This window comes from Necator americanus, chromosome X (genome assembly GCF_031761385.1).
Source record: "Necator americanus strain Aroian chromosome X, whole genome shotgun sequence".
NCBI lineage: Eukaryota > Metazoa > Nematoda > Chromadorea > Rhabditida > Ancylostomatidae > Necator > Necator americanus.
In genome coordinates this window covers 14,335,892-14,351,753 of record NC_087376.1, presented here as the reverse complement: position 1 = coordinate 14,351,753, position 15,862 = coordinate 14,335,892, and the positions used below count along the sequence as shown (strand labels likewise).

Sequence of the window (15,862 nt, the reverse complement as noted above, 5' to 3'; positions counted from 1 at the left end):
CCCTGCACACTGGATCCTGCCGTCTCAGACGTCGGACGGTATGGCGACTGGTGAGAGGCGGTCAAATCTCAGGTTGCTCAGGACGTCATTGATTCTGGACCAAGGTGATACACGCAGGACTCGCCACGGAGACTGTCTTAGACTGTGAACCTACAACGCGAGAACAGTGTCCACAGACACTGACCTGCATGCCCCTCTCGGAACTGCAGAGTGTATCAAATTTCACGTGATTGCTCTGCAGGAAACCGAGAAGGTTTCGTCGCGAAATGTAGGCGGTGTTGGTTTTGTTGTGCACCCATCTGTCATCCGTCTTGTCGATTCTCACGGATCCTGTCACCTCGTCTGGCCATTCTTCGCCTCCGCCCTTTGCGCCAATAACCCATCAGTATCATCAACTGCTACTCACCAACATCAGCAGCTGATGAACCCGAATTGGACGCGTTTTACGAGGAGCTGGACGAAGTAATCCGCAACGAGAAGTCCTTCTACAAATTCGCTGTCGGAGACTTCAACGCAAAACTAGGAAAGGCCACAGAAGAGGTATACAGGATTGGAAGATTTGGACTAGGGGACCGGAATGAAAATGGCAATCGTCTCGCCTGGCTGTTTGTCCGCCTCTCGCCTCTTTCATGGAAACTCTCTTTTCATGAAGAAAGATCATCGTCGGTGGACATGGGAATCGCCCAATGGCGGGACTCGTGCGGAGATCGCCAACATACTCACCAACCGGAGGTGGTGTCTACTTGACGTCTCAGTAGTACTATCCTCTTGTAGTGGTTCTGATCACCGTCTCCCTTGTGCGAAAATACGACTTAGCCACACGATGGAAAAGAACATCTGATATAGGCAACGAAGGAGAAAAGAAGTCGTCTACGACGATTGCCTACTCGAGGACTCCTTGTCCCAAGGTGACTGGTACATCGAGAAGAACCCAAACATGGACTACGAGATAGTGCGCAGAGGGGAACGGTCAAGAGGTACCCGTATGATGTGCCGCCGCGTATCCAGGAGGCTGATGAGCGTCGTTAATTGCACCGCGCGTCTCCTGATACCGTCATGATCGCTACAGTAGCCTGTTGCTCTTCTTGTGCTACGTCTTCAAGACGCCCCGCCCACGCCACCCTCCCCACCCATTTCGCCGCGTCTGCCACTCTTACGGCGATATTTTTTCCGCCGCGCTTACAGCTCTTATGATGCGCTTTTAAAATCGAACGGAAAGGAAAGTACCTGGTATTAGATGTTGGTCGAAGGTCTACTTAAAGTGTGCTTGTAAGTTAATATAAAAGAAGGAAAGAATGAAAAAGGTTTGTATAAGCGATATGCCATTTAGAAATGCGAGTGAAAATGAAATTATGCTGTTTCGACTTGTTAGGTGGAAAACACTCATTCATCTCTGGGAATGCGAGATATGTTTCAAAAAATGTCCCACTGATCTGATCGGTGTTATGCTATCTTCTTTACTTTTTTTCGCTTTCTAAGGATTTCTTTTTGCTTATCTAGCTGGGTAAAACTGGCATCCAACGATTAAGGAGGCGCGAATAATGCCTCGCAGACATACACTGTACCAAAGGTATATCTCGAAGATACAAAGGTCTCTGTTCGCCACTAATACACCTAACCTTTCATATTGATGTAATGCAGAAAAGAGACAGAAATGAAGTGATGAAACGCTGTTGAAAGAAGTTTGAAGAACCATACAAAGTTTTATTATATAAAACTGTACGTACAGGCAAGTATTGAAATATGTCAAATATTGGCATATTTCAATACTTGCTCTACATAAACATTATATCTATGTGAAATTTTGAAAAGGTAAAATGTAGAAAGGAGTTAAAGAATGTATACAAAGTAATAAGCGCATAATGTTGCTGTTATTATAACTGCCGCAGTTGAAAGTTGAACACGAATTCATTGAATGGCATCGTGACAAACACATACTTATGCACTGCTAGTTTATATAGAAAACTTAGGGCATGAAATGTGTTAAATTATGAGACGTTTGAAAATATATGTTATTCTTTTCCCTGGAGCATCTTTTTGAAATAATTTTTACTTATTCTTCTCCTTTATTCCCAATAATATGCGCTTAGTTTACTATATCCGTACATCACAATTCGCCTCGGCAATTCGTTCTTCACTCCCTCCTTCAAAATCCGCACTATCCACCGTTTCGTCGCGGCACGAAAGTCGCGCGCGGCGTTGATTAGAGAGCAATAGGGAGGCGGGGTGTAGGTGATCTCAGGCGGTCGTGGAGGATATCTAGCTGGTGGAGCGGCAGCCGTAATTACGCGGAGGCGCGCGGTGCCGAAGGAAGACAGGAGCGGTCAGCCGGTTTTCACGGGTACCTTTTGTCCCGCACCCGTGCGCAGAGGATTACGAGCCTGTGCTGAGCGTGCCTCGAAGCCGCGCACGACAAACTTGGATCGAATTTCGAAGACCACCAAGGAATTGTTGGAAAGAAGAAGGGCTTTGAGGCTTGATCCAAATGCATCGCACATTGATCGGTTAGTAGCAAACACTAGCTGCAGAAAAGCGTTGCAGGAGGGTCTTATCAAATACAGGTAGAAGAAGATTCTAGAAGCAGCACAAAGAAGAACGAGTCTAAAGAAGTGCCGCAGGGACCTCCGCGAATATATTAGGGTGTTCGGAAAGTACCTGCCGAACATTTCGCAGTAGCGCAGATTTTTTGAGATGTTCTGGAAGTTCCTGTTTTAAATATATTATATATATATATATATATATATATATATACAGATGTTTTAAATATATTATATAAGGACACTACCGTTTGTATACACATAACATATCTGGCTCCCTCTTCCTTGAATACTTCATCCCATAATGGGCGAATATTCCAGCCATATTCGATACGTACTCGTTTTGAATCTGGCCACGCCACTGCTGAAGCCAGTCTGTGCGCGTCTGGTTCCAGCTCTTCAAAGCCGGAAACAAGAAACTCGAAGATGAGAATCGCTCTGGTCGACCGACAGCAATATCGTTCGACGAACTGAAGATTCTGGGGAGCAGCATCCAAATGAAGGTGTGCGGTATTTTGCTGCCAGCCTTGGCTGTTCGCTGTCCACGGTGAGCAATGGACTGCGATCTATCGAAATGGTGAAAAAGCTCGGTCAGTGACTCCCACATGAGTGCAGATGTCCAGGCGTCTTTGGCAACCGCCAAAGACGCCTGGACATCTGCACTCAGCGCTCTCCAGAAGCCGCAGATTTAACTGGTTGGACACCATTGTCACTGGAGATGAAAAATGGGTCCTCTACGTCAACCACACTCAAAAACGTGTGTGGTGCCCAGACGATGAAATGCCGGATCCTTCCGTGAAAGGGGAAATCCATGAGAAGAAGGTCATGCTGCGCGTCTGGTGGGGAGTTCATGGAATCTACCGTTTCGAACTGCTGCCGGACAAACGACAGTTACTGCTGAGGTCTACTGCGCTCATCTGCAAACACTGCCGACAAGATCCGCAAGGAGTACCCGAAGCTCGACAACGTTCGCCTGCTGCACGATAACGCGCATCGCGAAGAAGACTTCCTAGAAAATTCTCTAGCTCGGCTGGGAAGTTCTATCACACCCACCGTACAGCCCGAATCTGGCCTCGAGCGACTACCACCTCTTCCGAACGCTTCAGCATCACCTGGAAGAGAAGCGTTACAATGATCGTGACCACCTTGAAAATGACCTTCGGGCTTTCTTCGCCTCCAAGTCGCCGAAGATCTACACCAAAGGAATCCGTGATCTTGTGAGACGTTGGCAGAAGGTTGTCGATGATGATGGAGATTGTTTCATCGAATAATAAAACGCTGTTAAAAAGTTGTTTTGAAATTTTGCTGTATTTCGGCAGATATTTCCGAACACCCAAGTAATATTCCGCTAGCAGCCTTGCTGAGCGAAGACAGGACTCGCACGTCTTCTCGTCGTGAGATGGAAATCATTATGGAGAGGTTCTACTCGAACCTTTTCCGTTCATCAACTTCTGTGTCAAGCCCGTTCATTCACACTGGTGAAGCTCCACCACGGCTTCTCCCTTCTGAAGAAGGAGTCGCTATCAAGAGCATGAAACCTGGCACAGCCCCCGGACTTGATTTTATATCAGCAGACTTTCTTCGGGCAGGTAACCATCCACTTCATGTAATCTTGGCAGCGCACATGACATCCTACCTTCAGAAAGAAAGGATCTCAGACCAGTGGAAGACCTCGCGAACCGTTCTTGTCCATAAGAAAGGTGAACAAGAGGATCTTCGGAACTACCGTCCGATATGTTTGCTGAGCGTGTTATACAAAGTATTCACCAAGATCATCCTCACACGCATATCAAGGACGCTAAATGAAGCCCAGCCTCAAGAACAAGCTGGATTCCGCCAAGGGTTCAGCTGCTTGGACCACATCCAGACCGTGTCGAGGGTCATAGAACAGGGAATACCGCCTGCCCCTTGTTCTAACCTTTGTCGACTATGAGAAAGCCTTCGACAGCGTAGAGACGAATACAATACTGTCAGCGCTGGTGGATCAAGGTAAGGACGCTTCGTATGTGAGGACATTAGCCAACTGCTACGATCGATACGATGACTACGAAGATACAGCTTTTCCACCGCTTCCTCACAATACCCATTGGAAAGGGGGTACGACAAGGCGATACTATACCTCCGAAGCTGTTCACGGCTGCAATGCAATGGATAATGAAATCACTATCCTGGGAAGAAAGGGGCATACGTGTTGATGGGAGCTTTCTCTCGAACCTTCGTTTCGCGGACGACATCGTTCTCTTTTCGAGCAGTAACAATGAAGCAGAAACGATGCTCAACGAATTGAACGAAGAAGGGAAGAGAATAGGACTGCGAATAAACAGAAAGAAGACACAGTTCATGAAGAAAGCCTATTGCGAGGACGGAGGAGTGCACGTTGAAGGCTCCCAAATCGTGGAAACTTCGTCGTACGTGTACCTCGGACGTTCTATGAACATGGAAAACGACTTGAAGGAAGAACTGAATAGAAAAATGAGAGCAGCATGGGTAGCATTCGCAGCCGTCAGGGAACCAACTGACGGACCAAGATCTTCGTGCCCATCTATTCGACTCGACAGTTCTTCCAGCGCTTTGTTACGCAGCGGAGACGGACACTGCTGCCACGTCTAGGAAGCTACTTACTACCCACAGAGCCCTTGAGAGATGTCTTCTGAAGTTTAACCGCACACAACACCTAACCGGTCTTCGCAGGTTCGACTCAAGAGGAATGTTCCGTCTTCGCGATCTAGCGGAATATGTATCGAAAGCAAAACGCAGATGGGCCGGTCACACCATGAAAAGAATCGAATATAGATGGACTAAAAGAACGCTAGAGTGTATCCCAAGAGATGCTAAACGCCCCCGAAGGAGGCCGCCAACGAGAGCGGTGACGTGTTCGCTACACGGATGGACCAGCTGAGAGCTCAGCTGGATACGGCTCAAGGATCTCGTCAACGTCACTCACGAAACTTGAGAACATCTTGGATGACAATGGCGAGGGAACGAAACGAGTGGAAGAGATGCTGGAGCCCGCACGTAGAGTGAAGACGGGCCACCTACGTATCTAAATAAGCAGACTCGCAGCTTGACTTCGTTGGTGATAAGGGTCGATCACAGGCATTTTGTTAAGGAGTTAAATGCAGAAGTGGCCTTAGCGCATCTTTGCTGGACATCTCTCTCGTAGGTGCCGTTGTTCTTCAACGTACAGCCCAGGTAACAAAACTCATCGAAGAGTTCGATCGGTTGTCCGTCCAACCTGAGGTCTCGAAGAGATCCACATCTGATTGCTTCTATCAGGGCGTAGACATAATCCATAGGCTGCAGCCAGCTTCGATACAAGATTGACAAAATGTTAAAGTTTCGTATCGTTTTCCGCGAATATAACAACATCGTCAGCGTACTCGAGATCGGTCAAGGGGCGTCCTGATGGTGCTAAAATGATATCGGCAGGACACTACTGATCTACCGTTCTTCGCATAATGTCGTCATAATGTGGCAAAATTGAACAGGAAGACTCCTGCCACTGCCCCTTGTCTTACTCCGGTTACCACCTCAAACGGTGTCGTACATCCGCCTGGCGTTCCAACTGCAGTAGTTGTCCGTTGATTCATGTCATCAAGCAAGCGAACAAGCTTTCCTGGTACTCCATTGGTGCGGAGAAGACGGCCTGAAGACCTGAATTCCAGCGAGAATTCTTTCTTAAAGACAGCGTACCATGAAATAAACTATGTTGAGATCTCTAAACGGATAGAAAGGCATTAGGCTGTAGTTCACGAGCATAAAAGTGATTACGCTCATATTCGTGAACTGTCCCCTACCTTTATCTGTTCGTGGAAAGATCTCAACACCGTCAATTTTTGAGAGACACTGCCTTAAAAAAGCAGAGGTAGGGTACGTGACATCTTGAACGATGATATAATTACCTGTTTCAAGTATTGAGTAGAAATATGAGGTATGAAACACCAATTAAATATTACTCGGAGCACTTTTCCTCCTCTCTAAACAGTCCTAAACATTTCATTTACCAATCGCATGGACTTATGAGTCCAATGTGAGGAATGCCTCCATTCGGAAAGGGTTAGGCAGCAGTGTGGAATATAAAACCATTATACACTTGACACTTCCGTTTAAATAGATTTGTTTTGGCTCCCTGTCTACTTATTCAAAACTTAACCAACCTTATTTGAGCTATCTACGGGCGAAGGAGACATTTCCTTTTTCGAATTTCATTTTTAAACTACAAACACTAAAAAAACGACAACTATTAGGTTGGAAGGAAAGTTTTGAAACATCCCATAGCCCAATTTTAAAATTTATTTTTATTCTTCATTTATCTAAAGATCATTAACAAATTAACCATTAGAGTCAACAACAATATGTCAACGTCCGGGTAACTGATAGGTACCACGTTTGAAGAAATCAAAGGATTCCTAGTGGAAAATTTTTGGATGTCGGATTTGAGGTCCTTCTTCTCCTTTTTGTTGTCTAGGTGAAGGGTGAGCGACCGAGAAAGGTGAAAATTAGTTGGGGACAGGTCTAGCGAGCACGACGGATGGGCGATTGCGGACTAGCCAAGTTTGAGAATCTTCTGACATGTGAGTGAAGAGACATACTGACGCGCGTTGTCGGAGAGCAGAAAGACATGGCGATGTTTTCCGCAAGGTTTTTTTCTGCAACCGTACCGAACAACTGACAATAGGCAGCACATGTCAACGTCGATCCTACAAGCAGAACATCTCAACGTATGATGACCTCACAATTTCAGATACACGACAACTTCACCTTTTTCCCATGGTATCAAATCGAGCTGTTCAAACTCCAGTTTAGCCGACTCCGAGCCATTGCCGTTTGCCCGTACAGTTGACGTAGCAGATCCACTTTTCGTCGCCAGTAACAACACACCGCAATCGTCATTTTTGTGCCACGAGAGATGAACGGTGCAGATGTCCCCCCGCACTTGCATCTGATGTTCGGTTTTTTGGATCAAGTGCAACCCATACGCCATTGTTTGGAAAGCTGATTGGAGTAGCACAGCCCACCCTTCTTATATACCACCCACGAAAGTTTACAGAGCACTTGGGAAAACCCAGAAACACCACCACCACTGTGTTTCAAAATTTTCCTTTCAACCTGATAACAGACAAAACTTTTCTGGTTTTAGTAGTTTCATTGTCTTTTAACAATTTCCTTTCATAAGAATAACAACTCGAAGAATTGTTCGGTCTTCGTTCAAAACATGCATTTAGACGCCAGAAATAAAAGTTTCTGGCAAAAGAATCCAATTGGGATCCGTAATCACTGCGGATTTATAAATGTTTGTTTACCTATGCAAAGCCTTGAGGGGACAAAAATAGGGTCCTTCAAGTCAGTGGCAGTCCTAAGTTGTTCAAAATACTGACCGTGACTTTAGCTAACCGCTATTCAAAGCAAATGCGTTATATTTGAATAGGTAATGTTTCTAGTACAACAAACAGTAACAAATCTGTTGACAAATAAATCAGTAAAATCAATCTTTTTCTTCAAAATATATTATGTATTCGTGCTCAGCGAATGCTGATACCCGTGTCTCTGATTAATGATTAATCATCGTGGAGATCGGACGCATGAGCAACGTATACGGCAAGCTTGACTGCATGGGAATAAAAGTGTTTAGAGTGCTGCAAATACTAGTGCTTCTGTCCATTGACACGACATAGCCGAGATTTTTGCGCAGGAGTGAATAGGGTGCGAGACAAGAGGTACCCGTGCAAACCGGCTGACCGCTCCTGTCCTCCCTCAGCACCGAGCGCATCCGCGTAATTACGGCTGCCGCTCCACCACCTAGACATCGTCTGCGACCGCCTGAGATCACCTACTTCCTGTATCCCTATTGCTCTCTAATCAATGCCGCGCGCGACATTCGCGCCACGACAAAGCGGTGGATACTGCGAATTTTGAAGGAAGGGGAGTGAAAAACGGATTGGTGCAGCAAATTCTGATGTACGGATATAGTAAACTAAGTGCATATTATTGGAAATAAAAGAGAAGTAGATCCGTCTATCCAGTGCTATTTCACATACGAAAAAATCATCTTAAAAAGATGGTACAGGGAAAAGAATAACATGCATATATTTTCACACATAATTTCACACATTTCACGCCCTAACTCTTCTATATAAACTCGCAGTGCATAAGTATATGTTTGTCACGATGCAATTCAAGGAATTCGTGTTCAACTTTCAACTGCAGCAGCTACTCGCACAGCAGCTTTATGCGCTTATTACTTTGTATACATTTTTTAAAACTCCTTCCTATAGTTTACATTTTCAAAACTTTACCTAGATATATTTATATAGACCACATGTCAACTATTTCAGCACTTGCTTGGACGTTTTATACAACAAAAAAAAAACTTTGTATGATTCCTTAAACTTCTTTCAACAGCGTTTCATTGTTTCATTTCTATCTATTCTCTGCGTAAAATCAAAATGACAGGTTAGGTGTATTAGTGGCAAACAGAGACCTTTGTATATTCGAGATATACCTTTAGGTACAATGTACGACATTATTCGCGAATCGTTAGTCGTTGGATGCCAACAGCATCTACTCAGCTAAACAAACGAAAAGAAATTCCTAGAAAGCGGAAGAAAGTAAAAAAAAAATATTGCATTCCATCGAGCAGTGGGACATTCTCCGAAACATCTCTTGCATTCCCAAAGATGGATGAGTGGTTTCCACCTAACAAGTCAAAATAGGATATTTTCACCTAACAAGTCAATACAGGATAATGTCATTTTCACTCACATTTCTAAATGGCATATCACTTGTACAAAACTCTTTCATTCTTTCATATTAACTTACAAGCATACTTTATGTAGTTTCAAAGAACATCTAATATCAGGCACTTTCCTTTTCGTTTGATTCTAAAAGCGCATCACAAGAGCTGCAGACGCAGCGAAAAAAACTCGCCGTAAGAGCAGCAGACGCTGCGAAATGGGCGGAGAGGCGTAGGCGGGGCGTCAGGGAGACGTAGCACAAGAGGAGCAATCAGGCTACTGTAGCGATGATGACGGTACCAGGAGATGCGAGGTGCAATTAACGACGCTCATTAGCCTCCTGGGTGCGCGGCGGTACATCATACGGGTACCTCTTGACCGCTCTCCGAGTGAATAGGGTGTACCGGAGACTGACTCGTGGAAAGCGCTCGTGCTCTCCACTCCTTAAAGTGGTCACAGATCTTCTCCACTCCCTAAATTAGTTACAGAAAACGTTTATCGTCTCCTTGGTCATATCATAAAAGGGTCTCCGAACGTGTCGTCCAGGTTGCCCTCAGGATGCTCCCAGACTTGTTCAACGAGTTCCGAGGAGTTTGCCGGGTTCAAACAGGAAACAACCATCTGGCAATAAAGGAAAGTTCTGAAAGGAAGTGGTTAAAGAAGACGTGAAGGCATTTGACGCTGATAGTCCAGACGAAACATAACGTTTCGAAGATTATGGAATAGCAACAGACGGATAGACTCTTTGGAAGCTCTAGCTGAAGATCGAACAGGATGGGCTCAAATTTGCTCAAGGACGGTACAATTCAGCAAAAATGCGGGTAACCGCGTTGCGCTGTGACATCCGTCTGCCACTTAAGGGAAGCGTGCGTATCGTAAACTGACGGCGTTGGAGTTTTTACGACAAAATATAGAGCTTGGGGTGCAGATTACGCCTATGAGTGTGGCCCCGTTCTATTTTCTCTAAACGTGGTGGAAGACGGCGTGGAAAAAGCCTTAACTCTTACAAGCTATGTTAGAACGCGCCCTTGTACATGTCCCAGATCCATCAGCACTCTATTAATTGCTTTTACCAAAATAGGCTGGTGAAGAAAACACATTAATCTTTGATCGCCCTTCGTGATGCGGCGCGTGCACAAGGTTCGCGTTCTAACGTAACTCGTAAGAAGAAATGCCGTCTGTCAGGATTAAGGGGAATTGAGCAGGGTTACGTTCTATTTACACTCTGGTCTCTATATTTGCCCACAGGGACCCAACATTTTGTGTTTTGTGATACGCTGCCTCTAAGTCAAAATAAATCAACTCCCTAAATGTTTAAATGCTCTACAACGTTCCCCTCTTAAAAGCTCTCACACAGTTTAGCCGAAAAATATCGATAGCGAGCTATTAGCACAACCTGCGTTGCGGTCGTTTTCGATAGATAATGAATCACTCTAGCATAAGCAGTCGTTCAGTTTATGACGACTGCAAATGCACCGTACATTCTGAAGTTGCAAATGGCGCATATGAAAAAATTACTGCTTTTTCAAATATGATTCGTTGTTGCCTTTTCCCTCTCTGTGAAAAAAAAAACTACTACCAAGTGCATTAAACCTAAATGAAATACACGATGGCAAAGTAGCGCAGCTTCGTTTCAGTTTAAAACTAAAATCTAGCTATGGAGAGACTTCAGAATGAAACTTGTCACCCACAGTGAAGAGTGGATAGAAAATTGCTCTCGCAGAGGAGAAGAGTTTAACCGAAACGCTTGCTAAGAGGATTGTTTCACACGTGATCTACCTAGGTTTATGCCTAACAAAAAACATGAAAGATGTAGTACACGACTACTTCTGAGAATCTCATGACAGCCAATAACATGGTAACCATCTTTGAGTACCAAACAAAGCAATCTCGTTCTTTGAATCTGATACAAATTCGGCAATGGTGAAAAAAGGTTTGCAAACACAGTCCCTATCTATGGCTGAAGTGGACTGTTTTGCATCCGAAAATTGAAAAACCAAACATACCATCCACACGAACACCCTTCAAGTTATTCGTCACATCTACACGTACAATTACGTAAACTCGCAGAGGTGAATCACTAAATATTGCTGGTAGATCGATTGCAACCGGCTGCATGGGAGCATTCACAGAAACTGTAAATGTAGCAGACGGAAGGCGTTCCTGAATAGCTGTCATCAGAATTCGTTCATAGAGTACGACAATGCTGTTAAGTCACTTACAACCTTCCCAAACGATTTTCCCCTTTGTTGGACAATATAAACCTGTACTTTTGCTAGACGCTCTCCTTCAAGGAAATTATGGAATACCATCCTAGAGTAAGTGTTACACATAGATCAAACAATACAACGAAAAGTTACCTGAACGACAAAGTCGCAGAATCTTCAGAAAGAAGAGAATGGTAAATACGATTGTCAACAATATTACCAATTGAGGATTCAACTCTTTTTCTTGGAAACGGAACGGACTGGAAAATGATGATGATACCCAATGTAGTAATGAAACAAAAGAACAAAAAGAGAACTACCATGCCACGAGCTCTGAGAAACTTCCGATAAGCCAAGCAGTGATGTAAAATTTTTACATCCATCGTTCTCTTAAAAGCTGCTAGAGCTCCGACAGAAAATTGAAAACTACGAACATCACTGAGTTCTCGAACCTGAAATAACAACTACATTCAGCATTTACTTTAACAGCAATATGAAGCACGATAAGTACTTTCTCTTCAATGGAATTACGAGAGAGCAACACTTCTATAATTTCGTTCAGCCGCACCCGACGATCGGCTATAGCGCGTCGAGGAATATTGTACACTGGTTTCCATGGCCACAATAACGGCGGTTCATCCTCACCAAATGTGTAAGTGGGAACAACCTAGAGAAGATGTAACAAGACTAATCTGATTGTAAGGAAGATGAACATGAAAGACAGGATACCCTATCCGCAAAGGCCATGAGGTAAAGAAGATTACGACGCAGAAATGGCTGGAAAACTGGCCGGCTACCACAATCCAAAGCTGACATAGCCTTGTATGTACGAAGAGAAGCTGAACATTTTTAAAAAGCTGCACCACAGCTACACACGTATATTGTCCACATCAGAATAACCTGGGTATGAAAATACTTGACCCACAGAGCATCCTATCACGAAAATCGAGTGCGTTCATTCCATTCAACGCCCGAGCGCTCAGGTCCCTCTGGATATTATCTTCCTTTACACATGAAAAAAAATTAAGAAGAGCTAAAAACCTTACGAGATGTTCACGTGAATCTTGAAAATGCATGTTTTCGTCGGAAACTTTTTCTGTTATTTCGCTTCTAGCCAGTACTATACATGGGCTATAACGAGAACCAGTTTAATGTCTCCCACCAAAGAAAACAGTAAGAAAAATACCTCGAGTCCTCTATACCAGCTTCTTTAACGGCATTTAGTTTGTTCTGCAAAAGTTTGCTTCTACAATGTAATTCAAATAATCATCACTTCTTCCCAACTATCGTGACCAAGTGAAAAGTGGCGTCCTCCAACAGTTATGGTCGGCGTGAATTTCTCAAAACAGTGATGCACCTTCGAATTGCCAGTGATGAGGAAGAGCGTATAAAGCAGAGGAAAAGCGTGTTGTGGCAGACCAGAGCATCGTGACAATAATCTTATCCATCATACCCACAACAGGATGTTTTGTTGCACAGAGTTAATGGGCAGGTAGCCCCGACCACAGCTCGCTACATGTTCCTCCGCCGTAATCGAGGAGAATAGTGAAAAGAAACTGGTTGCCAACGCGTCGCTCACTAACATTACCAAGATTTGTGGAATAGAAAGAAAGGGTGATGTACACAACGTCTCCAAACTGTCTAGAACTTTTCGCGCTCTAATGTTGCGCCACAACGCAGCCTCCGAATCAAAATAAGCCCGTGATGGATTATTGGCTTGTAGTGACTGCAGATTGATGCTGACTCTCCCCGTAATTCTACACACAAAAAACGAATAGTTAATGTATAACAATAACAAGAAGTATGTACATATGCATTTTTGCACTCGTTCGAGGCAGCTCGAAAAACGAGGAAACGCCTTTATTCGTGTGTAAGCGCAATGTGCGTTCCGGCAACCAGGATTAGCTAGCCCAGCTAGGCATGCTGCGACGTTGAGGAAGCGTCACTAGCATCGATAGATTCATACTCAAAAGGTGTCGTCTTCAAAGAGAAAGGAACGATATCAACAGAGTAAATTTTGTGAGCTCTTAGCTAGGGATTTCGGCAATGACTTCAGATGTGCGATTAAATTAGTACCCAATGGGAGCTCTGAAAATGTGTGAAGTTAAGACAACAGTATGTCCCTCTCAATTTGCAGCTGATGCATTCTTTGCTGGTATCCGAATAAAAAAGGTCGTAGGAAAAAGAACTGAGTTGTTCACCAACACAGACGCAGGCGGCAGCGCAGGGCTTTCGAGCAGCGGAACTCCTGTAACTACATTACTTACAAACGTAAAGAAAAACAGAGGCCCATTCTTGATGAGTATGTCCACTGCAACTACTGATTTCACGTTCAACAATGGAACAAAATCAAGGACGGAGATCAACATCTCGGATAAAGTGTAGTTGAGTGGGGATCCCTCACTACCGCCCTTATTTCTGGAATTAAATCAGATGCGGCCCTAAGACTTAAGCATTAGTTCTAGAGGATCTATGACATATAAGCTAAAGTTACTACCAGAAAAAAAGTTAGCTACAGCGTCGAGAAATAAAAGCGCCAGTGAGTGCCCCCCAAACTACATTTTCCCCATTTTTTCTTTGCCTGAAATTCCTAAAGCCAAAATTATTGCATATGTGAACATTTACATATTGGTTAGTGTAACAGAGTAAATTTGGATGTTGGAAATTTGGAAATTGCTGTAAGAGAAGGCTATAACGCCAGTTACGCTAGTTGAGAAGATTGCTAACATTTTATATTCTTATATGCATACCACACGTGTTAGCAGAGGAATAGGCAGAACATCGGAAGTAGCAGAAATCGCCTCATCGTTTTTTGCAGACCTTCTCTTCGAATACAGTTCTAGCGTACTCTGTGCGCAACGTAAGTGCTTTCCAGCTTCATCATCGTCTCCTTCGATGAATTCCGACTGAGATCTTCTCTTGTCTCGCTTGTGCCTACCCATTCTATTGTATTGGTTTAATGAACAGCCATTTGGAACAAAACCACTAGAACGACAGTTCTTTTTTTAAAAGACCAAATGCAAAACTAAGGAATGCGTGAATGACAGTCTCAGCACCTGTTCGACGACCGTAAACGAGGAATTACAACCATGCAACACAACGAAAACATCTAGAAAGACTCCACGATAACGAATAGCGGACACCTACATGGCACTAAGTTAGAAAGGATAACAACCATTAAATAGGATAAAGAAATCACCTAAGCTATTTCACAAGTTTGAACAGCAGTTATTTGAATATGATATTCGATACTCCTGGACGGATAGCATGTGCACGGTATTACGCCGTTCACGGTGCACAGACTACTGCTGTTTGGCACGTTAGGATAATATGAATTGTATGGGAAGAATTCCTTCTTCTGTAAAGTCTGAGACTACTGTCGGATTTAGCATTCACTAATGTCGAAGTTCTAAGTTTGTATGATTCTGCTATTTTAGGATTAAAAAAGTGCAGAGAGAGTCAGTTCTCGTTGCCGCTTGGATCGAGGACTTTCTGAGTGTTGTCTGTTTTCGTCTACCTCGCTCTTTTGTGTCCATTATGAACCACTGCCGACCACGGTTAGGAATGGATTATTGGGATATAAGTATTATCATAGTAGTATTTGTTACCTCTTTACGCAAATGTATAGTCGGGTCAAAACGACTCAAGGCACAAGTGTACCTACACGAGCAGTCGCGTTGTGTTCCGACTTCGGAACACGACAACTGTTAATTTGTAATGTTTGTTCCCACCCTGTCCCCTTCTTTCCGACCATATAGTGAGACGGCAGCGCGCTTTTAGCAAATGTTGCTTTTGTACTAGCACGAGCAGGCCTGCAATTATTCTGTGCTCTTAACTTCATTGCTCTTCTTTTGATAAACATTACCACTGAACCACCGTTTCCTTTCTTCGGCATAAAATCTCAAATTATCGTGAGTAATCCAACTCACGCGCACAGTGCATCGGCCAAATAAAGTGCCGCAAAAGTGCAGCAAGCCCCACAGCAAGCCCATACCTGTGCAACATCGTGAAAGATATTTTTGGTTTTACATAGAAAACCTACGGATCATAGCTCCAAGACTCTCCAGCTACTTTTGGAGGAATTTTCACTCTACAAAGAAGAGTGCAGCCCAAATGAGTCCGATGAGGAAATGTTTGAGGCATACTTGACCTCAACCAACCTTATGAAAGGTAGTATAAAAACCATCGAACAAAGAAACTCATTGCGGTCACTGATAGACAAACTGTAGATGGAATATAATGATTGCAGAACAAAAGACAACAAAAAGAACCTTGAAAAAGAAACGAGGAAATTGAAAATGAAACAAAATTCACTGATATCATGGCAAGAACAAATGAAATTATATATATATATATATATATATATATATATATACGTGTACAT

The 15,862-nt window shown here is 43.8% G+C and overlaps 6 protein-coding genes across 10 annotated transcripts; 4 read left to right on the top strand and 2 right to left on the bottom strand.

The window, feature by feature from the left end:
* Positions 1-577: 577 nt before the first annotated feature.
* On the top strand, positions 578-3,524 carry RB195_023058 (uncharacterized protein; the record flags this gene model as incomplete). Its single annotated transcript, XM_064210367.1, has 4 exons — positions 578-732; positions 847-952; positions 2,933-3,084; positions 3,161-3,524. 4 exons carry the CDS (start codon positions 578-580, stop codon positions 3,522-3,524), a joined length of 777 nt encoding a protein of 258 aa, XP_064066247.1.
* On the top strand, positions 3,153-3,524 carry RB195_023057 (uncharacterized protein; the record flags this gene model as incomplete). The annotated part of the gene is made up of 1 exon (XM_064210366.1): positions 3,153-3,524. One exon carries the CDS (start codon positions 3,153-3,155, stop codon positions 3,522-3,524), a length of 372 nt encoding a protein of 123 aa, XP_064066248.1.
* A 412-nt stretch (positions 3,525-3,936) lies between these two features.
* RB195_023056 (uncharacterized protein) lies at positions 3,937-4,470 on the top strand (the record flags this gene model as incomplete). Of its 2 annotated transcripts, none has more annotated exons than XM_064210364.1 (1): positions 3,937-4,470. In XM_064210364.1, the coding sequence occupies one exon, from the start codon at positions 3,937-3,939 to the stop codon at positions 4,468-4,470; it is 534 nt and encodes a 177-aa protein (XP_064066245.1). The 2 variants fall into 2 exon arrangements, with proteins under 2 accessions (XP_064066245.1, XP_064066246.1); XM_064210365.1 differs by having other exon boundaries at positions 3,949-4,470.
* A 107-nt stretch (positions 4,471-4,577) lies between these two features.
* On the top strand, positions 4,578-5,147 carry RB195_023055 (uncharacterized protein; the record flags this gene model as incomplete). Its single annotated transcript, XM_064210363.1, has 1 exon — positions 4,578-5,147. The coding sequence occupies one exon, from the start codon at positions 4,578-4,580 to the stop codon at positions 5,145-5,147; it is 570 nt and encodes a 189-aa protein (XP_064066244.1).
* An 854-nt stretch (positions 5,148-6,001) lies between these two features.
* On the bottom strand, positions 6,002-7,479 carry RB195_023054 (uncharacterized protein; the record flags this gene model as incomplete). Its single annotated transcript, XM_064210362.1, has 3 exons — positions 6,002-6,183; positions 7,130-7,237; positions 7,299-7,479. 3 exons carry the CDS (start codon positions 7,477-7,479, stop codon positions 6,002-6,004), a joined length of 471 nt encoding a protein of 156 aa, XP_064066243.1.
* A 2,446-nt stretch (positions 7,480-9,925) lies between these two features.
* Positions 9,926-14,420, bottom strand: RB195_023053 (uncharacterized protein; the record flags this gene model as incomplete). Of its 4 annotated transcripts, none has more annotated exons than XM_064210361.1 (11): positions 9,926-10,029; positions 11,278-11,434; positions 11,494-11,584; positions 11,632-11,738; positions 11,799-11,930; positions 11,990-12,145; positions 12,208-12,317; positions 12,404-12,467; positions 12,525-12,609; positions 12,665-12,708; positions 14,229-14,420. In XM_064210361.1, 11 exons carry the CDS (start codon positions 14,418-14,420, stop codon positions 9,926-9,928), a joined length of 1,242 nt encoding a protein of 413 aa, XP_064066240.1. The 4 variants fall into 4 exon arrangements, with proteins under 4 accessions (XP_064066240.1, XP_064066241.1, XP_013292559.2 ...); XM_064210360.1 differs by having other exon boundaries at positions 12,047-12,145; XM_013437105.2 differs by lacking the exons at positions 9,926-10,029; positions 12,404-12,467; positions 12,525-12,609; positions 12,665-12,708; positions 14,229-14,420 and adding an exon at positions 11,110-11,231 and having other exon boundaries at positions 12,208-12,225.
* Positions 14,421-15,862: the final 1,442 nt, after the last annotated feature.